The sequence below is a fragment of the Temnothorax americanus genome, unplaced genomic scaffold, assembly GCF_048541705.1.
Source record: "Temnothorax americanus isolate GAGA-0224 unplaced genomic scaffold, ASM4854170v1 Scaffold27, whole genome shotgun sequence".
Taxonomy (NCBI): domain Eukaryota; kingdom Metazoa; phylum Arthropoda; class Insecta; order Hymenoptera; family Formicidae; genus Temnothorax; species Temnothorax americanus.
This window is the reverse complement of record NW_027509411.1, coordinates 927,841-955,758: the sequence shown is the minus strand read 5'-3', so window position 1 is coordinate 955,758 and position 27,918 is coordinate 927,841. Positions and strand designations below refer to the sequence as shown.

General features: G+C 37.8%; 1 protein-coding gene across 7 annotated transcripts in view; it reads left to right on the top strand.

Moving 5' to 3' along the window:
• The window catches only part of Kug (FAT atypical cadherin kugelei), a 351,540-nt gene that overhangs the window by 281,804 nt on the left and 41,818 nt on the right, over window positions 1-27,918 (top strand). For all 7 annotated transcript variants that reach the window (XM_077409796.1, XM_077409795.1, XM_077409793.1 and 4 more), the window contains 3 exons: window positions 10,206-10,312; window positions 10,911-11,115; window positions 24,058-24,119. In XM_077409796.1, the coding sequence (XP_077265922.1) occupies window positions 10,206-10,312; window positions 10,911-11,115; window positions 24,058-24,119 (374 nt within the window). The remainder of the gene's footprint in view (window positions 1-10,205; window positions 10,313-10,910; window positions 11,116-24,057; window positions 24,120-27,918) is intronic.

Genomic DNA, 27,918 nt, shown 5'->3' with positions numbered 1-27,918 from the left:
CGGTCGCGTCCGTCGCGTCGCTTCGAAATGAATTGTAAGGCATTTAGGTAACTGCACAGCCGGAAAATGGATCATATACATTTGGGAAGCGAGGAAAAAAAATCGCGCGCGGACTTTGACGTAAAATGCGACTACGCTTTTTTTTTATTTGTGCATATCTGGAAAAAATGTTCAACATGCAAATTAATACTTCGAGCAATAATAAAAATTGCACGTGGAGAGTCAATCGTTCTTTTGAAACGAGTTTGATTGAATTTCGTTAAATTAAAAATGCTCAATGAAGCAGCTGACTGCTGCTTCGTTAATTCAGTATTTTTATATATCTATATGCTACACGCGCTCACTTCAAAGTCGGACAAATTAATTTACGTGGGATTTCTCTCGTTGCTGATTGAGATACGAAAGAAAAAAAAGGAGAATGGGATATTCATCCCTGGTCGTAATTCTTGTTCCTCTTTAGGCGAGAACGATAGCGCTTGCTACTCGGGGTAGTGAGAGCGCGATAAAAAAAAGGGGCTGGACAAGAAAGATACGGAAAGTCAGGAAAGTCAGGAAAGTGGAACAGCATAGCGGGAGGGCGAAAGAAGACGAAGGGTACACGACGAAGGCGGATCTTACGGCACCCTAACCGCCGACATAATTCCTGGTAGCCCGGCTTCCTGCGTCGAGGACAGAACGGTTTCCCACTGTTAATCTGGCTAATGACGGCCGTCGAGCCGGTGACGATCATTATTTTTGTAATACCTTTTCGCAAGTACTCGTGAAACTCGTCGTTTATATCCATCCAGGTATATCTTCGTCATAAACGTGTCATCATCATCGTCGAAGCCTCCGGATGATTCTTTCATGAATAACGCGATGAGAAACCTTTAATTTCGCCAACAATCATCGAGGCGATAAACATCTTTATTTCAATTCAGGAGGAAGACGTCGTTTCAACTCTTTCCGTGATTAATCGTTTCGACAATTATTACGCTTTTAATTTTCCTAAGACGTCAGGATTACGATACATTCGACGAGAAAATAAAAGCTGCTCTTAGTTAGAAGATAGAATTGAGACGCAGAATGCGCAGGGTAAGCGTTCCTTTATTTCTTCGGCGATATTTTCTACAAGAGGAGCGGAAAATGAAGCAAGTTGCGAGTGTTCTCGTGTGCCGAATGTATAGCAACGTATCAATGTCTGGTCCAAAGCGGTTTTCGCAGTTTTTTGAACTCCTTAGGTTCGATTGCTTCCAAACTGTATGCACACTTTGAAACTTTTCTATGTGATACGCGTATCACGAACCGGAGGAGGAATCGTCAGCCGACTTGCACAGTTGCACATCGACGCCAACTTTCGGGGAACTTTCGAACACGCAGAATCTCGAGTAAACTAGTTCCGCGTGAAATTTTTTCCTTACCCACTCAAGCCATTTGCAACTTTGAAGGGTTATCAAATTTTTTATCGTAACTTCTGAACGAACTTATTTATTAATTGTAAAAGCGCGAGAATTTATTAATTAATTGTAAAATTTATTACATAATGCTTCATATATTAAAAAATTTTACGATTCTAGAAGATTAGTGCTGTAAATTAATGCCGAAATTTTGTTTAATTACTTTAAAGTTTAGAAAAAAAATATATCTCTTAAATATATCTCTTAAATATATCTCTTAAATATTGAGATATATTCATATTAAAATTGAGATAGTATATTAAAATCCTATATGATATCCAAATACTTATGTATATCTTACTTATGCAATGATTACGACAATATCTTGCATATCTATACTGTTCAAATATTTTTTATATTTGCGGAAAATTTTGTAATGCGAAACATTTTTATATGTTACAAAACAGAGAAGAAGAAGAATTATTTAGATATATCCAAAATAATTACTTACATATTCGCCCTTTTTCTTTAAAATATAAGCAGATGCATTATATGTTATAATATTGATTATATCAAACTGTATTATAATAGATAGAAATGAAACTTATGGTAGGTGATATGAATTCTGTTATCTAATGTCCGCTAGATATTTCTTTATTAGTTCACGTAGATTTCCGGTAAAAGTGCTGATTAAATTGGCTCGTCGGCTATCGAAGGAGCTATAAAGATAAAGACGAACGTCTGGTAAGTAGTGCTCCTACAAAAGTTGGAAACCATACAGTGAAAACGGAAAAAACGGTGGAACCGTTTATCTCTACCCGTGGGAGGAGGGTAGGGCACGATGCAAGAAGATTGGACATCTCGGTAGAGTTAAAGGTATAATAATTTGTTGGAGTACCACGCGAAGTCTTGCGGAGCTACGGAAAAGTTTCGAGAATTATAAAAGAAGAACGTGCTCGCGAAAAATGTTTGCCAGAAGATATAATTGGTTTTTGTCGAATCCTGTAGAGGATTAATTTTCGATGTCATTTATTAATGTAAGTGGATGTGGTGTATATATGTGTGTATTATTTTCTGATTTTTGACGTTATCTCTTTCGATTGGAGATGAAAGATATAATACATACACTGTATATTTAGGGATTCTTTTTATTTTGCCAACTCGCGATCTTACGACATTTCTCTATCAGATATTTGATTGCTAATGACAGTATTTAAATTAAAATAGCCTCCCTTTTTACATCTAACGGTCAATTTTATTTACCTGAAACACTGATCTTACCTTTCGCCTTTCCATTGTACTTTCAATCGTGATTTAAAAGCTACATCACCCCTTTATATGCGTGTGTACCGTTACGCGAATCTAATCGTTAAAAGGTTTCCACGGAAACGCATTTCAATCGAATGTTGACGATATGCCCCCGGCAATTTAAATCTCGAGCGTATCGAGAGATCCGGTCGAACGGACACGTATATCTCGTAATTTCGCTTCTAGCGCTTTTATCCACTATAGCGATTTACGGTTTGTATTTTTCCCCGACCGACATTCTCATCAAATGCGCGAGACTCCTACATGCGCAGTAATATCATATTCGAAATTACGGAACGAAAACGCGTTATACGAAAACGCGTAACTCGTTCTCGAATTTTTTTTACACATTATTTGAAACGTTAAAGTTTGCAACGCGAATTTACATCGCAAATTGCACCGACTAAAAGTGGACTTATAATAGTAAGGAAAATCGCAATTATCTTTCATTTACGAGTTTCCTTTATTAATCCTGACGTTCCCCGTTTAGATCCTGAGAAACTTTGCGTCGCGTTTAATTCCCTCGGATTATAATTTAATCAACGCGAGTATATATAACGCAATCGTTTAAACGCGTGTAATGTTTATATGCGAACGATTATATTTGAATGTCAAGATTGAAGCTATTTTCGACTTTATTATTCGTTTTTAATCCTTTATCATACATATTTTTTTAAACGAAATGATAGGGACATTTATGATGAATCGTAATGTTATCTTTAGCGCCAATGAAACGAGGTAGATAACAGTTGGCATAATCTATTCTCGTTGAAGCTTTTCAAAAGCGTTCATTAATCCCTGATATCCGATCGAGCATCAATCACCTCTCAACAATAATCTGCCAAGAGGATGATAATCATTGTTAACGCTTCGCGAACGTCCGCGGGGCGTATTGCCAACGAAATAATCATGCCAAAAGTATTATATTATATTAGTGACGAATCTGGGTTAACGAGCAGACGGAGACCGGGGGGTTACGTGTCCGTCAAGACTTCGAGAAATTTCTCAGGGAAAATGAGAGTGGCGTAAGAGGACGGACAGAAGACACCGGATGAAAGAGCGGAAGGGAGAAAGGCGGTACCCGAGGCCAAAAATTAAACGACCGAGAGGTTCGATTACAGAGCCTGCACGTTCTCCGCTCGGAAAGCCATTGACCGTTTCCTTCCCGCGCTTCCGCCAAGCGGTTCCGTCGTTACTCGAACAAAAGACGAGAGTCACGCTAGAAACGAATTCTGTAGTTCGCTCGACGACGAGAGACGGTTCTTAGGCTGCGGTCACATGATGCGTCATGCGTGATGCGGGATAGGCGTCCGTCATAGCAACAACCAATCAGAGCTATCCCGCGCATAACGCATCCCGCTTGATTTTCGTCCGCCCTGTGCACATGGTACGGAATTTAGCCAAAAAATTTCGGCTACAGAATTTAAAAATATTTTTTTCAAGTTGTAAATTGTATTGACGAAGTTTTTAATAATGTAAAGACAAAGGTAAAATTAATATTGAAGAGTATTATACATTTCGCGAATCAATAAAATATCGTCTAAAAAGAATTATTTTTTAATTTATGTTTTTACATAAACGCGTCATAACCCCCTTTTCCCGTATCATGTGCACAGGGCGGACGAAAATCTTGCGTGATGCGTCTTGATCTTTCATCTGTTGCTATGACGGACGCCTATCCCGCATCACGCATGACGCATCATGTGACCACAGCCTTACTGGTTTCGAGCAGCGAACGGCAGCGGGTTCTTACGAGCTGGAAAAGTCGCGAGGAAAAATTGCCTAACAGCTGTCGCGCGATTGCCGCTTATTTTTCTTCTTTGTCACAATATACATTTGGAAATGCACACAATTTGCAATTCTCTTCTCTTTATTTTATTTATTTATTTATTTTCCTTTATTTTTTCGAGTTACATGGAAATTATTGCACGATTCGCCATCAGTATTGCCGATGGATTCGCGAGGCAACAGGAATTCGGGTGAACGAGAGGCTCTTCAACGTTTCGTTATACGTTGCGTAACGTGCCTCGTCGGCCTCATCGATGTATGTATGTCCGAGTGTATGTCGCTCATGCACATCTCGGAAGTTGGCTACAATCCGCGCGCAGGCACGTTAAATACGATCCCCGGTGCGCTATTAAATGCTGCACGCGCCTTCATCAGCTGTCTGAACGGATGGATGAGCGCGAAGGAGCCCGGGAGATTTGCCGAGGTATCCACGTGCATCTCCGTGATGAAACTCGATCGAAATACGAACGTTCAACAGTTCACGTTGCGAACGGATGTAGAGGCGCGCGACGAAATATCTCGCGAAGAATAATGTAAAGCTTTGCTTTCCTTCGCCTTCCCTCTCCTCCGCAAAGTCGTTCGACATGTCTGCTTTTGTCTTTCTGAAATAATATTAATACGTTTCTCGCTGCAAACGTCGAATCCGCTTAAGGATGTGCTGGAGGATTTGTCAAAATGTTACGAAGTTGATGAAAATTTATAATTAATATATTCTGTATTCTCTTTCAAAGTTCGAGGCCAAACTTTAGATCGATTTACAATTTAGATAAAAAATTATTAATTTTTAAATATTTAAGTTTTAAAACGTAATCTTAGGGGAGAAAAGTGTATAGAGAAAAGTATAAACATTAAAAAATGTTACCAATGATATTTTACACACAAATAGATCATCAATAAACAAATATAGCAACAAAATTTTGAAACAATTTACAAAATTTTTTTTTCGAGATTTTCTTTGGAATGAATAGTAGTAACAGTTACTTTACAGTCACTAAATCTACGTCTTTTACATTTTATTAGATTTGCCGTAATTATTTATATACATTTTGTTGTCTTTGGATCTCTGGAGAATTAAAATATGTGTTTTTAATATTCTCTGCATGACTTTTGATTGGGCCGCTACCTCCAGATTCTTAATTTCAGACGATAAATGATAAGATGTCCCGCGAAAGTTTTGTTGTGAATCGTTCTTTTATTCTTATCCATTTGTGATCTATATCTATATATATAATCTATATATATAAGTACCGGACGTCTGTCTGTCTGTCTGTCTGTCTGTCTGTCTGTCTGTCTGTCTGTCTGTTTGTCTGTCTGTCTGTCTGTCCGTCCGTCCGTCGGTCCGTTTGTCCGCGAACTACTCATTCGTTAGTGGACCGAATTTTTATCAAGGGTACATGAAATAGGGGTAGAATTTCCCGGAGAGTGCCATAAAGTGTATAGTTTTTCGTTGCCGATTTTCTGGAAACCGATTTTTCTAATTTTTCGGGAAATAATCGACCGAATTTAAAAGAATTATATATGAAACAGAAGTAGAATTTTCCGGGGAGTGCTATAAAATGTATAATTTGTTGTTACCGATCTTTTTGGAAACCGGTTACAAAATTTTTCCAATTTTTCGGAAATTAATTGACCGAATCTTAAAAAATTATATGAAGTTGGGGTAGAATTTCCCGGGGATTGCCATAAAATATATAATTTTTCGTTATCGATCTTTGGGGAAATTGGTATCAGAAAATTTTTCAATTTTTCGGAAATTAATTGACCGAATTTCAAACAATTGTATATAAAGTACAGGTAGAATTTTCTGGGAAGTGCTATAAAGTGTATTATTTTTTGTTACCGATCTTTTTGAAAACCGCGGTTACGAAATTTTTTCAATTTTTCGGGAATTAATTGAATCTTAAAGAATTACGTATGAAATAAAGGTAGAATTTTCCGGGGACTGCTATAAAGTGTATAATTTTTCGTTACCGATTTTTTTGGGAACTGCTTACACATTTTTTCCAATTTTTCGGGAATTAATTGACCAAATCTTAAAAAATTATATATGAAATAGGAGTCGTGTCAAAATTTTTTTAATTTTTGGAGGACGTTTAATTTTTTATTAATGGATAATTTAAAATTTTTTATTAATGAATTGATTTTCTTGCAACCGGTTATGAACTTTTTCCAATTTTTCTAAAGGGGTTTCCGATTTGTTTAAAAAAAATGTACGTGATTGTTCTAATTTCCTCAAATTTTGAGATATATTAGCTGAATTTTTTTAAAGATAAATTTTTGTTATTTTTTTAAAAACAATGCCCAAATTTTTTAAATTTTTTGTGGATGGCAAAGACGTGTATAATTTTTCATAATCGATTTTTTGGAAACCGGTTTTAAAATTTTTTAATTTTTTGAGGATGGCTACGATGAGTTTATAGAAAAATTGCTAATAATAAAGGGGTTTCCGATTTTTGCTCCAATTTCCGTAAATTTTGAGATATCAAGCTGAATTTTTTTATGGATAATTTTTATAGATAATTTTTTGTTACCGATTTTTGTGGAAACCGGTTACGAAATTTTTCAAATTTCTCGAGAGTTGATTGATCGAATTTCAAAGAATTGTATATGATAGAATTTCTTGGGGTTTGCTATAAAGTGTATAATTTTTTGTTACCAATTTTTTGGGAAACCGGTTACGAAATTTTTTCAATTTTTTGGGAATCAATTGACCGAATCTTAAAGAATTACATATGAAATAGAGGTAAAATTTCCCGGGGATTGCTATAAAGTGTATAATTTTTCGTTACTGATTTGTTTGGGAACCGGTTACAAAATTTTTCCAATTTTTTGGGAATAAATTAATCAAATCTTAAAGAATTATATATGAAATAAGAGTCGTGTTAAAATTTTTTTAATTTTTGGAGGATAAGTTTAATATTTTATTAATGGATAATTTTTTATTAAGAATTGATTTTCTTGAAACCGGTGCCAAAATTTTTTTGATTTTTTGATTTTGAAAAGAGAAAATAAATTGGAAGAAAATGAAAGAGAGTTAATAATGGCGGGTCAACGGAGGGTGAAAACGCGCGAGGCGTGAGCAAAAATAAAATTTGAAGACTTAATTATAAGGGATTACATTTTGAAATATTTGACAATATGCTAATCTGCATCTATAATATTATCTATTATTTTTTATTTTTTATAAAAGAATTCGAAGATGTAGGTTAGAGTTTGAGGAGGAAGAATATCAAAGGTGCTTTTAATTAATGAGTGAGTTTGGGGAGAGGGGAATAGATTTTGAGCCCGCGCGAAGCGCAGGCGAAAAATCTAGTAATAATAATAATCCAGTGGCACTGCAGCTCGGGGAAAGCCTTGACCTGCATTACTATAGTAATGCGTTCATGACAGGTTTGTTTCATTAGGGTTGTCAGCCCTACGCTAACTAGAAGTCACCACCACGCTTATCGAGCGGGTTGGTGACTTTTTTCCTGAGGTACCTCATAGCGATCGACGGCTATGAGTGGACCAACTGCTTAACGTCTCTTTCCGAAAGATAGAGCCCAGTTTTCCCATCTAGAGGTTACCTCTATCCGTCAGATGGGAGGTGTGGCATTTTTACTGAGAAATTTTCGGTGGCCCAGCGGGATTCGAACCCGGGTTCTCCGGATTACGTATCTGGCCCTCTATCTACTAGACTCGGCCGTCACCTCTTATCAATCTGTGATACCCGTGTTATTTATATCATAAAAGGGTTGAACATTTACTTATGCGGACTTTACTGATTGTGAGACGAGCTGTCGCGGAAAAATCTTCATTTCTTACCGTTGCAGATTGTCTCTCGGGACGATCCGACCTGGATGTGTTTTATTTTGCCAAGAATTACAGTATTGACTGCACGAGAGAGAAAATTCATTTTTATAATCGCTCAGAGCCACGTTGCCGGGGCGCCCGAGCGCCGCCGCTCGTTTCCCCGCTAACGAAGTTCTCCCGTTATACGAGGATGCTTAAATCGCGTTTACGGTACTAAATTTAATGCATTCGCCGGGTTGCTCGCTATTAAGCACCGCACGTGTCTTCATCTGCTTCTTCCATAGTCGAATGAACAGACGAGGCGCATATAATGCGGAGGTAACGACGTAGGAGGGCACACGGGGGGGGAGGGGGGAGATAAAGTATAGCGGCGTGGCGCATTATATGGCAACATTCGTTTGCGGTTAATTAAGATTTAACTATTTCCACGGGTAAATTCAGCTACTCGAAATGTCCGTTTCTCTTCGCGCTCGCCTGCATGCACAGAAAGTCCGTATTCTTTTGCGGTGGCGAATGTTAATTATACTCGCGACGAGATGTATTTCACCCGCGCCGCACGCGATAAGCCTTCTTTCTCTGAACATTTGTACGAACGATGCACACGTGCACCCGAGTGCGCGATTTACAGCATAAAGGGGAAAAGCATTAAAAAAATGTATTTCCTCTTTTCCGTGTCGTGTGTGCTAACTGCGAACAGAACTTGTGCAACGAGAAGCGCCGCGACTGTGATTTGAGCACGCACGCGATGCAACGGAAGCTGCAAGGAAATAAACACGGCAACAAAACCGGCCCCGTATGCGCTTAACGCTCGGCGCTCTACGTTATTTTTCGAAAAAATAAAAGAAAAACAAAACTAAAGGAAAAACTCGGGTTTGCACAGCCGCGATGCGAGCGTACGAAGTCGCACGCGGGAGCTAAACGAGCGGGCGAAAACCCCGGTTCGACCGGGACGCAAGAAAAGGTACGACTCGCGGCGGCGATTCGCGCACGTATCCCCCGATTTCTAATTAGCGCTCGTAACATGCTCCGGGTTGCCTCGACGATCGAGCCCGTTATCCAGGTCGGCGATCGACGTTGAAACACTCTGAAACGTTGAGTTCGATGTCTCGCTAATTACGCGACGACCGAAACAGCGACGCGGATTCTCGGCTTTGCGCGGACGAGGAAGACGTTGATTATCGGCTCCACAAATCGTTAAGTCGCCACGAGCAGATCCGCGACGTTGTTAAGTAATCGGGCGTCATCGTTTAACCGCTATCCCTCGCGTCTTCGCGCGCGCTAATCCCGGGCGACGACGCGCGACGGCTTAAACAAAACCACGAGGAGCGCAGAACGCGGAATATCGATCGCGCGCAAGAAACCGCCGGTGCATCCGATGAAATCCCGCGGCAAAAAAGCCGAGTCGAGGACACGCGGAACGGCGGCACCGATCCCGCCGCCGCTGATGTGTTAACGGCAGGAATGCGGTTCGATTTTTGCGCTGTCCGCTCTCGGTTGGTGACTCGCGCTCACGGTGCACGCGTACGCGCGCATTTAGCGGCGCGATGACGTGCCCGCTTGTCTGTCGGCTCTCTTGTTGCCGACCACCTTGCACAAGGTGGAAATTCTTACCGCCGCTTCCTTTTTTTTCTTCGCAAACCGGCCGCCTTCCGTTCGTTTCGAATCCCGGTACGGCCGGGGGAATAACGAACGCCGGGGTGCAAAAGGTCTCGCGATACAGCGATTATTTTACGTTCTTAATATTAATTCCATTTCGAGAAAGCCGCCTGACGGGCTCGCACCTGCCATATATTTCATTACTCACGACAGGATCGAACAAAATGAAGTGAATTATTTCGAAATATTAAAAGATAGATGATCGTGATATTATCGTGGCTCGTACTCGTTCGCCACGTTCATTCTGGTTCCCGAGTTAATTGCGCGGTTCTCTGCTTGTTGCAGGAAACATCAGGACCAAGGCGGTGCTCGACGTCGAGACGAAGAGGGGATACTGGTTGACCGTTTACGCCCAGGATCACGGAGTGGTTCCGCTGAGCTCGAGTCTGCAAGTAAGTTTCAGCAATTGGATCATAAATTATACATAGAGATCGCCGGAAAAAGAAGCGTTCGGAAAAACCTGCGCACTATAAATAGGAATTAACAACATCGTTCTCGCCCGACGAGATATTTAGTCAAATGGCTATTAATTACCGTTTCATCCGTTTTGATTTTATTTCTCAGCCAACAAATTTCGTTTTGCGTCTTAAATGTTTTTGTAAATCCTCAAGAAGCACGGGATAAGGATGCGATTGTATCCATATGCCAAAATTCTACACGGAAAGAACGATTTTGCTGAAGTATCTAAAAACTTAGTTACTTAGATACAGATCTGAAAATAACTTTCTTGCGCCATCAAAATAATTATGTTGAACACTCAAACTGATTGCTAAAATGTCAAAATTTTCTACAGCATTATCATCATACTTCAGCTACCTACCATTATTTTGATGGTGCAACAAAATTATTTTTAGATCTGTATCTAGCTAAATTTTTAGATACTTCAGCAAAACCGATTTTTTCTGTGTACAAAGTCGCGAATTTAATTTAACAAACGCGCGGCGGTTTTGTTTAATGGATGATTAAACGGCTCTCTTCGCGCGTGTGCAGGTCTACGTCGAAGTGCTGGACGAGAATGACAACACGCCGTTGACCGAGCTTCCCGTTTACTATCCATCCGTGGCGGAGAACTCGCCCGCCAGTGTGAGCGTCCTGCAGATCCGCGCCTTCGATCGCGACGTCTCGTCCCAGCAATTCGTCTTCACCATCAGCAGCGGCAATCCGGAGGGTTATTTTCTCATCAACTCCACCACCGGTAAGTCCCGACCGAGCGCCAGGGCTCGTATATCGCATCGACGGCAAAATAATACCGGTCTCGCGGCAGGATCAGAATGACGGGTCTTTAGCCACACCCGGTAGCCGGTAATGAGTTCAATCTCGCTCGGACGAGAGTTTTAATAGATCCGTTACGCGGAACCGGGAGATTGGCCGCTTCCGTGAAAAGAGTTTTCAGTCGAATTCTCGTTCGTTACCGAACGAAATCAAAGGATGAGATATTGGCTTCTTATGGACGATCCTATAACACGTTGTCTTGACGGTTCCGTGTCGTGGACGCGTACAGAAAATTATGTTTCCGACAGATAGACGCGCGATCTATCTCTATTTTAATGACCTGTCTCTCTCTCGGACTTAATAACGCAACTCCGCGATATACCTATAAACGCGTCTAAAGATACGTTGTTCTTGCCTCACTTGGCAGGTTCATGCAAATGAGTGATCGAATGTCGATCCATATTCATCAGTCCTTTATCGTCTCGTTTAGCCTTCCTCCTCGAGTGAGACGCTCGACGCTCGGATTATAAAACGATCAGATTGCCTATTTTGCAAGCTCGTTAGATCTAGGACAGCGTCATGCTTTTGACTTTAGAATCTTCATAAATAACGTAAGAGGCAGCGTTAAGGCCAAACCACATAACATGGCGTAGCGATATACGACGGTCGTAGTCCTCGATCTGACAAATCAGAATACGCTAAAGCTTTGTGCGTTATTAAGGCCGTGACATATAAAAAAACTTAAGCAGTAAAACTTAAGCAGTAAGCAAATCAGCCAATCACAGTCAAGAACTTAAGGCACGGCCCTAAGCGATAGCGAATCCATACCGTTGATTTTTTTACTGCTTTAAGTTTTTCTATGTGCCACGGCCTTTACGTTGTTTAACACTATCATCATACTATTATATAAGTACCGTCTGTCTGTATGTATGTCTGACCGCGAACTACTCATTCGTTAATGGACCGAATTTTAAAGAATTATATATGAAACAGGGGTAGAATTTTCCGGGGAGTGCCATAAAGTGTATAATTTTTTGATTTTTTGGAAGCCGGTACCGAAATTTTTCCAATTTTTTGGGAATTAATTGACCAAATCTTAAAGAATTATATATGAAATTACATATAAAATAAGGGTAAAAAGAACTAAAGAATGTAATAAAATTAGAAAAATTACTAATAATAAAGGGGTTTCCGATTTTTGTTTAAAGAAACGTACGTGATTGCTCTCTAATTTCCGCAAATTTTGAGATATCAAGCTGAATTTTTTTTTATGGACAATTTTTTGTTACCGATTTTTTTGGAAACCGGTTTCCAAACGTGTATGATGTCACGAATGGACGTGAAACTGAAAGTAATGCATATGGCAGACGAGAACTTTATATTTTCGTACTCGCCGGAGACCTGACGCGGAAGGAAGTACCTTTTAAAGCGATGAAATTGTTGGTTTATTGAAACAGGTATTATTTCCCTTCATCGAAATCCGAAAGTCGTCGAGATTATGCCCGGTTCTTTATCGATTCCTGGTGCTCAACCAGGCGCGTTTCCGTCACAACGGACATCGCGTATTCTTCGAAAGTTGTTTGCAATCGGTATTAGTATGCAAAATGAAAGTCCGTTATACCGAAAGATGGTTCACAATGGAAAAAAGTCGGCCGACGTTTGATTTGTATTCATCGCCGTCGGCCAATCCCCGGAAACTTCCCCTTCGTCAGCTGGTCAGTCCGTTTGGCGTGCTATCCCGTCCGCTGAACTTTTAATGTTCGGAATTGTGCAAAACTTGGCCCGGCTCACCCGCGAGTGGCGACTCTTCCGTATTTCCACATGCGAAGAGAAAATGGGGCGAACAGTCGACCGAACGAGCCTTAAAACGAGTTAAACGAATGGCCCGACATATGTATCGCGCCGCGGTATCGCGGTCGCTCTTTACTGTACGCCAAACGGAAATACTTGATGGCTATAACCGATGAATCGACTATAAATGTCAGCGGGTTATCATCAGTCAAGTAACGCTGATATACGAATCTCGTGTTCATGGCTATTATGAAGCTTGCTATTATAATCACTGAAAGTCCAAGTACATTCACGCCGCAATAATTATTTCTTACCTTTGATACACTTTGTTTATTTATATGTATGAAATAGTTGAAAAATATTCCAAAAATCTCTTCCTGCCCTTTATCTTTCAGTTTCTTATTACGTATTATATTTTTATGTGTACTTTTGGGTATTATATTTATAACAGTAAACAATAATAGTAACAAATTCATTATTAATAGCTGATTTTAATTGTTACATGCAAATTATTTAATTTGTTTTTTACAAAATTTGAATAATTAGTTAATTAAAAGTATATAGAAAGGAATGATATTGATTTAATAAATCAAGAAGAAATATTATTATTTCTTGCGGTAATTTCATTCTCTTGGAATAAATATATATCCATAAATTTTGATTATATTAAATAGGAATATGCCTAACAATAATTTTTGAGTTTTATATCTTCTGTCTTTATAGGTATGCTTTTGACGAAATGATTCATATTATTTAATTTTGAAACGTAGTTTTACTATACCAAATTTGGAAATGTAATGTTACATTATTAAATTGATAATATAATACTCTATCGATACTATAATATATAATAAGCATTTTATGTAAATCTACAAGAAATACTTATTAAAATATCAATTTTCATACTTTATTAAAACACGAGAAAAATTCTCGGTTTATAAAAATTACACGATTTTATTTAATCCGGAACGTAAAAATATAGCAAAAATAACAAATTTATTTGCGTGTATAAATATTTCTTGAAATATGTTGATGAAAATACAATAAAGTTTGTTTACGAAGAAACATTAAATCTACATGCGACGATATTTGTCTATTCATCAAAATATTATAATAATCTGAAAGACATGAGATATTTATTACTATTTTGCAATAAATTAAACATTTTAGATAACAGTTTTGGTGCTTATTTTGGTGGCTTTCAAAAACATCGCGTTGCCAATCGAGCAAACGAGACGCAAATCACTCCGTGCGTTATAACATTATTTTTTCAAGAATATGTGATAAAAACCGAAAACAAATCGCTATATCATTCTCTACAGACGGTGTACTATTAATAGATTACAAGTAACAATTCGCGTCGAGCATATCAAGGTGATATTCATCGAAGCAGATATTTTGCACGGATTTATTTGAGGAATTAAAGCGGTAGAAAATAGGGATTATAAGTTATTGTTTTGTAATACGCAATAATAACGATTCCGTTAGCTTGGATACGCACATATTGCGTCGCGGTTTAAATTTTCCACCGAGTGTAAGTGTAATTTACTCACTATTTGGAGCACGGAATCGTGTATTATACATTATCATAAATCGAGAAATTCGAGTAAGCTATGGTATATCGATCGTTTTTCTAATAATGTATTTTATTTTAATAACACATTCAACAATACATTCGTTAATAATATATCTATTTCGCGAGATTTATACGCGTCCGAAATGTACTGTACAGCACTAAATTATATAGCGTATTTTTGGACGATCATCTCATTAATCGACTTTATTATATTATATGGTACTAGGAAGTTACCGATATTTTGGTCATTAACGGAACATTACGGGTACAGGACGGATTGATTCCGAAGCGAGCAACATCGTAACGCATTTAATTAACAAGTACCGTCGTATATAATTAATCCTACATATTAATATTTCATTGCATCATAAATGCAGTGTTTACCGGTGTGAGTTATTAAAACTCTTCACTCAAGATTTATTTGTTACGCTCATTCGCGAGACGTGTGTCAAGCGGATTTGTAGGGAGTTTTTGCAATACCGTCTTTCAGATACGGTAAACGTATCTGAATTATATATATATAGATATTATAGTTATACGATATATACGTACATAGATACGTTCACCGTCTAAATTCACATTCTCGGTCGAAAGGCAAAACTGCGCATGCACATCGTTCACTGTAACACTATTCAAATAACGTTCGACGTTATTTTTAAGTTTAAGAGAATAAGATTCGCGATTACCGTCGACGTCATGATTACCGTAACAAAATCCCTAACGTGAATTTAGACGGTGAACGTATCCGCTTCGTTTAATCTAACAGGCATCCGAGACGACGACGGAACAACCATAAAGTGAATAATTTATTATTTTTATTTTATTTATTATTTGCAGAATTGTTTATAATTATATAATGTGTGCACACGTAACTAAGTATATCTTTAAAATATTTATTATTTTGAACATTATATATATTATAACCTGAATATACCTACGTTACATGTATTGTATCAGATCAACATAATAAAACTCGATTGCTGTGCGTTGTATCAATGAGACACACATTGTATATAATTTTTTTAATTTGAGGTAATGAATTTGTTGAAATAATGAATTCATATGAAACATGCATAAGATGTATGTGTTAAGTTAAAAGAACAAGAATATTATGGCTAAATATAATATCTCATAAATCCTTTAAGTTTACCACAAAATGGATGAATTAAAATAGATTAATATTAATATTTAACCCTGGCACTTGCACGATTATCCATTCAATTATTGTATAAATTAAAAATGATTAGGAGATATTTCAGATAGAGTAGGGGAGACCGGGACTCGTTGGCACCGTTTTCACAATTTCGACATTTGAGTTTTTAAACAACTAATTTTCATGATTAAACAGTGCTAATACGATAGAGAGAACCTTTCTCTACATTTTCATGCCAGGAATGCTCCTGTATACTGTACAGTTTCTTTGTAATAAGTGAAATACGAACATGCTGCATTGCAGCCAACTTGCCCCAATCCATGTCCAAAAGTCCATGTTAAATTAATGAAAACGTAATAGAAACACAAAACGGGTAACAGATATGTACTTCTTGGTGAAGATTGTATCTTTTAATCACTCAAAATAACACGTCGTATAGTAACAGAAACTTTTCTTTTAACTAATAATACGTCACTTTGATTTTCTTCTTAAGCTGAAGAACAATAATACGATATTTTGAAACGCTCGAAAATTTACTTGCTACCTCTTGAATCAGAGGTCACCTCTTTTTCTATTGTAATACTTGTTTGATTTAAATAAAACTTTGGGCAAAGTACCTATGTCATAAAAGAGATATTTTGTGGTAACTTTTTCATTGTTTCTTTTGCTATAAATACATAAACGGAAAGCATTGCCAACTTGTCTCTTGTGCCAACGAGCCCCGGTCTCTCCTAACCTTGATAAAAAATGGTAATAACTGACAAAGTCATTTTTGCTTTATTTTTATAAGAGAAATTGTTTCTTTATTTTTTTTATTGCTTCTAAATCTATTAAAAATAATGAAGTTTGGAGCGCTCTTGAAGCAAAAATTAAAACTGGCGTTATGAAAAAAAGATTATGAAAAGATAAATACATTTATATATAAAAAATGAAATTTTAACAAAAAGACCAGATTGAAATTAATATATAAATAGCAAAAAATAAAAGCGGTAGCAGAATAAAATTTTTATAAAAACGATGATTCCTGTGTTTTGTGATAAAATATTATAAGTGGGAGAGGAGAGAGCAATCTCCAAGATTCCTGTCTGTAAGAATAAAATAGTATTTGTTTAATATACAGGGCTCCGTTTCATCCGAAGTATCCGCGCGTACTTGCATACATATGTACTTGTACGTTTTGTGCCCAAATGTACAAGTACGAAAACAGTCTTTAAGATCCATTACGTTAGAAAAGAAATAGTTTATTAACAAGCGAAGCCCGGAAGTGCTCTGTTTTATCTGAGTCTTGGAAGTGCTCCGGGTCTTCGGGTCTCGACTGTTTATAAACTATTTTATTTTTACAATCAGAAATCTTATTATTGAAGAGATTGTCTTCTTTCGCACTTGTACATTTTGCTACAAAACACAGAAATCACTGTTCTCTTAAAAATTTTATTCTGTGACCTCTTTTATCTCTTGTTATTTGTTACTTAAATATATTATCATCGCTTATACTTTTTACTAAGAAGTCTCTATTTAGATTTTTAAGAAATGCAATAGAGAGAGAGAGAGAGAAAGAAATCATGAAGATATGATACATTTACAATAATTGGTGAATTTTTAGTATTTTATATAACTATGTTCTAATTATTTAAATTTTTATGGCTTAGATAAATATTTAAAAGCATGAAAGAAGAGATGGAGACAAAATTATTTTAAAATAAATAAAATAATGACAGCTTTAGAATGTTTGTTTTTAAGTTTTTCTTTATGATACTCACGCATATTACATTTCTCATGAAGATCGGAGAATAAAGTACCTATACATATATGTAGGTACTGTTTATACAGAAAAAATTGTTAACAATTAGATTATCCGATTACTTTATCCTCCTTCTTTCCCTTCGTGAATATCCTTTTAATTCGTGATCTACATTTGGCCTCTTTTATATGTACCTATATCTTCAGGATTTCGAAATATTAGATACACAAATTGATACAGGGATTTCCTCAATATGAATACATAAGTGAAAAACGAATGGAAAGAATTTTACGCGGTAATAATATTATGTTTATTCTGATAACGTACCGATTTTATACTAGTCTTTTGTAGTCTGATTTTATTTATCAGATCTACATTAATAATTGATTTTATATCAGTTGAAGTAAAACACCGCGTGAGAAATAAAATTTGACATTATTAACTTTTGCCAATAGCTGATTGTTTATAGTTATAATATACGTAATACCTCTACAGGCTCTACATAATATATCTCATAGACAAATCAACTAATTAAGAAAGAGCAATATCGCTTGAGCTGTAAAAATCAATTACATCGATGACAGATCGATACACGTGTAAGTTACGAACTTGAAGTGAACTCTACTTATATAATATCGGCAAACTTTGATCGCTTATAATTATTTTATCGACATTTTTGTATTAAAAAGGAATATTTGATTTTAATTAATTTTCTGAATATGCTGCTAAATTATTGTACAGTGAGATTGTGGGATTAGATGCTCTATATCGACATCGTTCCATTATTTAATATTTTGCACGAAGTAGAAACGCGAATTTATAGATAGTTGTGTACTGTGATTTGTCGTAAAATGAGTAATCGCAACTCACAATTCGGGTTGCCGAATAAAAAGAATTCTATCATGCTGTTTGTCTCGCTCTCTCCAGCAAGCCCGTTTTTTATTTTATCTCGGATTACATCGTGAAGATGAAAAGATTGCATCACCGATTGGACAACAATGTCCATTGTAAGATTGAATTGGTTGTTTCACAATTTTTTTAATGGCGACCGAGCACACTGGCCGGGGCGAAGTATTCCTTATTTGCTATTCTGAATCGAAATATAGATTGTTCGAGAAAAAAGTATGGATATCATTGCGAATACATGAGACCACCGATGTTGTACATACATCGGAAACTATCAGGGGCTCTGTCCCAGTTTCTGCCCCGGCGGCAATGCCACTCCACCAACAGCAATTACTACAACGTAATACAACGGACGGACGGCTTCCAAATTCCGTGTAATACCGGCTAAATTGGTTTCCGCCACCCCGAAGAAGAGGTATTGTCGATTTTATTGCCGTTCGCCGTCGCATATAGTCCCTTTCGCGCACGATGGGATTATTATTTATTATCGGCGCGTCGCGTTGTCCGTTTTTTTACGATAAGCAGAGCCGGTGACTGTGTCGGATCGGATTGCTCGGTCGCAACACGATCAGTTGGACTGAAGCGAAATGAACAAACATTTGCGCCCACAATAGTGCAGTATGATCGCAGAAGAAAGCGAGATGTACGCCAACTAGCCTCTCGAGAGAGCGCTCTGATTATCGCTAGAGAGAGAGGAAGAGAGAAGAGAGCGAGAGCAGCAGAAGAGAGAGAGAGAGAGAGAGAGAGACGAGAGAGAGAGAGGAGCGAGAGAGAGAGAGAGAAGAGAGAGAGAGGAGAGGAGAGAGCGAGAGAGCGAGAGGAGAGAGAGAGAGAGAGAGAGAGAGAGGAGAGAGAGGAGAGAGAGAGAGAGAGAGAGCGAGAGAGAGAGAGAGAGAGAGAGAGAGAGAGGAGAAAGCGAGAGAGAGAGAGAGAGATAGCAGAGAGAGATAGGAGAGATAGAGGAGAGAGATATAGGAGATGATACTAGGCTATATATATACTATGAGATATCTCTAATCTAATATCTATATGTTCTAGAGGAAGGAGAGCTATCAGCGGATCTCCTAGAGATCTCTCTCTCTCTCTCTCTCTCTTCTCTATCTCTCTCTCTATCTCTCTACTCTCTGCTCTCTTCTCTCTCTCTCTCTCTCTCTCTCTCCCTCTCTCACTCTCTCTCTCTCTCTCTCTCTCTCTCTCTCTCTCTCTCTCTCTCTCTCTCTCTCTCTGCGGCAAATACGCCGCAGATTCCTATTTACTCGGCGTTGTTACGCTCCGTCGGGAAACCCCGCGTGTAACGAAGCCATGGAAACGTGGAAAGAAATTGCGGTTTTTACTAATGACGATGTTATGATAGCTCCAAGTCGTTATATGAGTTCACGGGTAACTACCGGATACGCGATACTTCTCGCACCGCAGGTGTAAAACTCGCGAGTCTCATAGACCGTTTTTTTTTTCTAAAATCTGTTTCACAGGATGTGTAATTAAATCAGTAAATTCATATGTAATCAAGCCAACGAGATAATAGCTGATTTATTAGTTGCAATTTTAATTTTTTAGATCAAAAATAAATGAAAATCTCTTTGTGACCGTAATGCCAATTCTAGAATTTGCGGTAGAATTTTAACTCGTGAATTCTCGCGCATTATAGATCGTATAAAGTCTTCATCTATTTTTCTACATCCGTGATGCCAGCAATGTAACACAAAACCGATTAGTCAAACGGATATGTACTCTTACGTTGCCCCGTTGTTCGCCAAGACAAATTACGGTGCTATATAATGGTGCAACATTGTGCAATTAAACGAGTAATTGTATATTAGTATTATAAAAGCACGGTAAAAGTGGAATTCGACATTACTAGTTAAAAGACACTACTAAGAAGACGGCAATTTCTCAGGCGTGGTTTTTTTTTAGTCAGGAAACCTTTCAGCAAGAATTATGGAATAGCGTACACTGAAAAAAAATCTGGTTGAATTAATTGGCCGTCTGGTGGAAAATTAACGAACCAGTTTTTTTTCAGTGTATGAAACAGCATATCCGATTTCGGATTGATTTCATTATACAGCACTTCTCGTTTTACTGTCTTTTTATTATATTTTATTTTAAAATTTTATCCGCATTTTAGATTGTCTTAGACTCATTTCAAGCCGACAATATCGGGGGAAAATTAACGACCGTCGCGTTTTTATTGAAATGAGGCGTTGCGCGCGAGCTAACTGTAACATTGTTTCGCGACCCATGTTAAAGGGTCTTCGTAAAAGCGTAGCGCCTTTTTTCAGGAAGAGTTACGGCCGGCCGACCTGGTCTGCCGGGGAAACTCATTTCCGCAATTAAATCACCGGATCACTCGATTAATGCATCACCTCGCTTTCGCTACGCGCGGACGCCTCTTTCGCATCCGCGCGCGCATTCCGCGCGCTATCAATCATCGGCCGCGCCGCGGCCTCTCGATCAATTTTCACGAACGCTCGATAACAAGCAAGGAGACCGTGGATCTTTTTTTTTTTTAATCTCCCGGAACGCGCGTCGCGACGCAGGTAAGGGGCGTCGTCGGTCGCGGCCGATGGAAAAGGTCAGCTCGGCAAAAAGGCTGCTCCATCATGCCCGCTCTAGAATGCACGCTGAAGTAACGCGTCACGGTATATCGCATGCATGTGCTTTACGATTACACCGTCGTCCCTCCGCCCTCATTAACATTATGCGGCGCGAGGCCGGGTGTGTTGTTTTACGATCTAAAACTATATACACCCGCGGTGTGTGTGTGTGTGCACGCGCAAATAAAAGTTTTAGAAATTTTTCCTCGCGGAGGAGTCGCGTGTTAGATTAAAAAAATAATAAACTCCCGTTCTTCTTGAATGAATAATAAAAAAACTTCCTTTCAAAATATACCAAATGTTTTTTTTATCTCTTACAATTTTATTAGGAAGTATATTTTATACCCGACGTATGTTATATATGTTTTCCTTAACGGGTGAAACAGAATATTTCGGGCGAAAGGTGGTTACGCTCTTCGGACATGCATATATCTCAGGTGCTAACCGGCGCATTCGCGCGCCGGCGGGGTTCTCTAGTTACCAGCAGCACGTATAGCTAAGATACGACGATGGAGAGAACAATGGTGGGTGTTATACGGCAGTACGAAATTAGATTAGATAGATCTTGGTCGAGTAATGCGACCTCGCTCACGGGAACGAGCTTGCACAAACGAACGGTACGTCGTAAACGTTACACGACCTTGTACGGCTATAGTCGGACTAATCGCGCAGTTAGTCGCGCATTCGGCGCGTAACGCGCTGCCATACCGCCGCGCAAAAATGTCACTCGCGATAGGGCGATTAAATAGGATGTAAAACGCGATATTAATTAAACCCGTTAAGCTTCGGCGGTCCCGGGGTCGCTTTCAAAAATTCTCGGCTTTTTGTTAAACCCGGCCGTGCGGGCGTTGCAAAATATACCCGACTAATTTCATTAATTACGCGACAAGTGGAGAAATATGAGATTTTATTCCGCGAATGTACGTCGCTGATTGCCGAGTGGTGTTATCGCTATAAACGGTCGCAATTCATATCAATTCGATTAATGCATCTGCCGTTTTTAATAACTGACAACGAAAATGGAGAGGCTTTATCAAAATATCAAGGCGCTTTCTCTCCCGCTTTTATATAAAAATTTCATGCGTGTGTTGTCTTTGACTAATGGGGCGCCGCCGCGTGATTGAAAACGTCATCGAAAAGACTTGACTCTCAGGGAAGCTTTCCAGTTCATCAACTCTTTTAGGTTTTTTTTATTTCCCTGTCGTGAAACTTGCGATTTCTTTAATACAAGCGAGCGCGAGACCCCGGCAGGCAAATTTCATAAAACGCTCGCTTGTCCGCGCCGCTCGTGAAAGACAGATAATCTTAGCTCGACATAAGGGAATAATCCCGATAAAACTTTCTCCCGGCGAGAGATGAGCGGCCTTTAAACGGCCTTTCCAGTTACTCCGGCGCGCGCGGCGCCGTTAACCCGGAAGCATTTTTCACTATCATCATAAAATATTACTCCGTCGAGCGTTTCGCCCGGTATTTCGAGAAAAACGTTCTCGCGATGTCCGTTGGGAATCTACGCGCGAGAGAAAATTAATTCGTCGTTATTCCAGGGAGGATTCTTATTTTGCGATGTTGCGCCGCCGCGATCAGCGAACAACGCGACCAAGTCGTGTTGACGATAATGTCGTAAATAATTTTGCCCGACTCCCGTCGTTCATTTCCGATAACGAATTTCCCGCTCGCGATCTCGTACGCGCCCCGCGATTCGCTCTCGCGCGCGCGCGCGAACACGTGGGCGTGCATTCCTATCAAGCCGAGGGTCGACATGGCCCAGAGGATGAGGAACGAAAACGAAAAGCAATTATTTGAATGCATTCTACAGCGCCGGAGCTGTGTACGTTTGCGCTCGCAGCTCGATCGAACGGCACTTCCCGCAATTTCCCCTTTTTTTCCTGTCCATCGCTGTGCCTTCCGTTCGCCGCCCCCTCCGCCCCTCTTTTTCTCGTACTTTCTATTTGATAATAAAAGGAACGTGACCGAAGGCCGCGCCACGTCTGAAATTGTCGGCGAAATTTACGGAGAAAGGGGCACAATTAATCGGGACTTGAAACGGCGCGAATTCGATTGAATAACAACGGAAATTAGATTCGAAGATCTTATACTTCGTTACTGGATCGTTCCTGCGCTCGCGTTCCATCGTGGTTTTCACAACGGTGCCCCGTTAACACGCGACGACCGACGAAAGCGTGGAACTAGTTTTTGTTTTAATGACGGCGCCCCGTATCGTATCAGTAAGTTGCACGAGTTCGGATTCACGCCACGCGCTAATCATAACGGGGCCGCAAAGTTACGAGGAGTCTTTTGTCGGCGGCGGCGGACCGGAGGCTCCGAGCGGAACAACAACGGCTTCCGCGTAACTCGATTAGCAGCTTGTGATGTAATATAAAATCTGGGGCATCACCGATGCTACCGTCACTGGAAGCCGTAAGACTAATAAAGAAAAAAAAAGAGATCGCTCTGGCTTTATACAACGCGGCCGCGCACTAAAAGGCTTCTTTTTTTTTGTTTGGTGGTGTCGCTTTGTTGAAGCGTCGCGCTTTTGCGTCTCGTGGAGGCTTTTGCGCGAGATCTTCACTAGACAAACTTCTGTGTATCACGCTTATTATATTTGTATAAAAACCTTAAAAACATTTTTCTATATCTGGTATGTCTCTCTCGTTAATTATTTTACAAACAGCATTTTGCTAAAATTAAGAGATGAACTTATCGTCTTTCCTTGAGGATTTCCACAGAGTGATACACCGGAAGAATTTCTCTCCCCTCGTCGGTGGCTTCGCGTCCGCGAATTTTCGCTCAATCGAGTTTATGAGCGAAGTCCCATGATGAAAGGGATTCTGTGGAACGTAAAATAAAGCTCGATATCGCGGCGGTTGAAAGAGACAGGGAGTACTCGTCGCACGGCAAAATCTGAACGCTATAATTTTGCCCGGGCTCGTTTCATCGGACCGATCTTTGTCTCGGTAAATGGAGGGCCTATACCGTTCATCTACCGCAATTCGAGGGTTGTACCCGCTCCCTCGTTCTTCACTCGCGGGATTTTATCGAGGGAGGGTCGCCGCGCAAAGTGCCACCGTTTTCCTGACCTGTCGCGGCACGGAACGCCGCTCGATTTCGTTATTTATTAATCGTCGGACAGCCCGCTAATCTCTGCGGTATTTTCGGTGTTACAGGTCTCATCAGCACCAGTGGCAGGAAGCTCGATCGCGAGAATCAAGCGGAGCACGTGTTAGAGGTAAGTCAAATAATCGAATTTTCTTTTTTAAACCTCTATTGTCACTTGGGGTCAAAGTGATCTCATTTTTCGAGTAATATATCTTGAGTACTATGCAAAAAATTTTGAGCAAAAAAACATTAAAAAACTTATAATAAAGTTTTATAATTAATATTATATTAAATTTTTAAAAGTTTTTAATTTTGTATTTTATACTTATTATTATGTGTATTACATTTTTATTACCAAATAAACCTGTCTTATGTACCGATTAATTTTTAAGACTGTTTTTATTAATTAAACTTTTTAAACCTGTTTTTGGTTAAATTTATTTTTGTATAAATATTTGTTTTTAAATTGTTTTATTATTATTTTAAACTTTAAACCTGTTTTTGGTTAAATTTGTTTTTGTATAATTTTTTGTTATTAAATTTTTATAAGTTTTTGTTTTTAATTTTGTTTTTAAATTTTATTTTAAATTTTAGTTATTAAATTTATTTTTTTTATAAGTTTGTTTTTATTTATTAATTTTTATTTTCTGCATTTAATTTAACCTAGTTAGGCAGCAGTCGTCTTTTTTTTTTAACAATTTGTTTGTTAATTTGTTTTCTGCCTTTTCATTAAATTTTTTAAGTTTTTAATTTTTAGTTTTTTAAATCTGTTTTTTACTAATTAATTTTTAGGTTTTTATTTATTTTATATCATTATAATTTTTGTTTACTTATCTTTTTGCTGCTGTTGCGAGATTTTAATTATTTATTTATTTTATACTTTTAAAAGCAATACATATATTTCTATGTTATGCAGAAACATATTTTATAATATACATATAAATAGTTGAAAATATAGGTATTAGGCATAATCTAAATCTTATACACAATAGTATGAGATTAATTATGACTTAAGTAATTTTCTCTATCTTTTCAACATTTTTAATGATTTTTATTTATATATATAATAAATTTACAATTATATATAACCATGTATATATAGGGTATTAGGTAATAATAAGCGGACCACTTCTCGTGGACAGGAAGAGCGAATTAAACTGAATCAAATTAAACGTCTTTTGTCGTACTGTAAGTTTCTCAATAATTAATGAGAAATTAATTAATAAAGATAAGAGAATTAATCAGTGTGCATCCACACGATTTACCGAGAAGGAGTAGCCCAACGTTTACGTTACTATGTGCATAGCGAAATATTATGAGAGAGGAGTGCTTTATAAACAATAATGACAATGAGTGTCACTTATGTATAGTTAATAACTTTTGTTATAAACATTAGCGTTCCTCCCAATATCTCGTCGCGGCCTAATGCCCGATCTACAATAAGAAGTTGATCCGTCTACATTACGTAGAGTAAGCCTAAATTAAGTATTAAGAGAGGCGTAAGGAGTAAGAGTAAGGACGTAAGCGAAATGAATAATTTCCATTTCGTCTTACTCCTACTCCTGCTTTTCTTACGTTCGACCAATTATAGCGCAGGAGGAAAATTACGGCAAATGTGCGAGATTCGAGTTTCCGGGAGTGTAAACTACGTTGCACACACACAGTGTTCTTAAAATATTTAATATAAAATTTATGCTATACAAATTTGATATAAAATTAAAGGATTAAACAATGTTAGACGAGGACGAGGTGTTGGACAGCGCTTTTGACAATGATAGTCATGATCAGAATGTAACAGAACCTCAAGTCCAAATATGGAAATCATTAATTAATTTAGTTTAACCAAATTTGTTGCTGTATCAGAAAAAACACAAAGAATACAGTAACAAAAGTATGAAAATACAGATATGGAACAGTATTGGGGCAGCCTTGATACCGCCAATGACTGGTAAATAAATAACGTTGAAAAAGTGAGGTTAGATTAGGGAAACTGATTAAGAGATTTCTTTTTTGAATACAATGTATTGTGTATTTGCAGGAATTGATGCAGAAAAAATGTTTTATTGTTTGCGTAAAAAATTTGGTAAAGAGCGCCGGAAAGTAACGCAGTCGCAAGCAAGATCTGGTGCAGGGGCAGATCATGTGCCGTACACGTCCAATTGGATACTATACAAAGATCTAATGTTTCTAGCTGATCATATTCAACCTAGACAGTAATTGAATCATTATAAAAACAATAATTATAAAATTTATGCTTGCATTCTTCTATTTGTTTTACAATAATTGAAAGGTATCCGTTATGTATAAGTTTTGTTTAAGATGAATTATTTGCACAGGACATCATCAAATTTCCAGCCGGTTATTCCGAAGCGCAAGAAAGCTATAGCTTTACAAATGTCGCATTTTAGTAGCTCACAACTCTATAGCTTGCAACGTGCTAGCTCGTAGCCTTCCAGCTCACAATGTGCTGCATCAACACCTGCAATCATATGTACACAACCACTAACTTCAGAAGAATTCACAGATGTAATATTGAATATTGACTTGAATGATGAATCTTTAGGTATAAAAATGATTAAATAATTGTAAAATATTGCATATGATTAACGTTTTTTTTAATTATTATTTATGATAACTGGTGCTAAGACTTCGATATTTTGTTATACAGTAGGATTCGTAAATTTCCCGGTAGACGAATCAGATCTAAATATCGTACGAATACTAATTGTAAAATATTGCATATGATTAACGTTTTCTTTATTATTATTTATGATAACTGGTGCTAAGACTTCGATATTTTGTTATACAGCAGGGTTCGTAAATTTCCCGGTAGACGAATCAGATCTAAATATCGTACGAATACTTAAATGTGATTCGTCTGCCTGAATTGTACCTAATTATCTTGGGAAGGCATTTATGAGCCTACTGTAAAAGAATATCAATCATTGTATTAATAATTTTAATTGTTGCACATCCAGAATTTTTAACTGAAAATGAGAAAGCATCTGTAGCAGATTCCATGGAATCGTCTTCAGTATCACTTTCCAACTCGTCAACTTCACAAGGCATTATATCCAGAAGCATGCAAAAAGTCGTACTCCCTGCTATCACACCTCAAAAACTGACACCACCAGCAGATAATACTAAAAAGAGAAAACACCAGACAAGTGATGAAGTAGATGCAGCAGTGGTAAAATCATCCGAAAACATTTCCTTCTTAGCTAACACACTGGACATTGCACTAAATAAAAAAAATAACATCAGTATCAGAATCGACAAAACCAAAATTATCTGATGCAGTAGAAAATATGATGAGTGGTATAGCCTTAGGATTGGGCAAAGTTCCTGAAGATCATCAAATGGATTGTTTTATATCGATCCTTAATTGCATTAACAACTTTATAAAGAAATGAATCTTTTTTTAAAAATTTTTTAATATGCATAATATTTGATTACTTTTCTTTTCATAAATGACTTCTTATTTTTGTTTTCATTTTATAAAGTAAATTTAAATTAAAATTTAAAAAGTAAATTTTAAGTTTAGTTCCAAAGAACACTGAAAGAGTAGCCTTGCCTATATGGTTCACTTTTTTCGTAGGTATAATTTTTTTTGCATTAATAAGGAATTTTTTTATTTTTAAAACACCGAACATACCTACCTTATACTTTATGTACAGCCTAGAGTCTTTCAGTCGTTACTTTTAGAGAGAGTCATGAGATGAGTGCGTGTGGATCATCCTTTTTCGTTTATTGCTACTGCTCTATCATCCTCTTTTCTGTATTTATTTCCTTTGCGAAGAAACGATACAACACTGCCTTCGCTCGCGCTGCTGCTTTTCCTTCTTCGTTTAAGTTTATGTTTATTTTTGAATTTATTTTATTAAATTCTACAAAATGTTTTTATTTTATTCTTAAAACATTTCTTGACC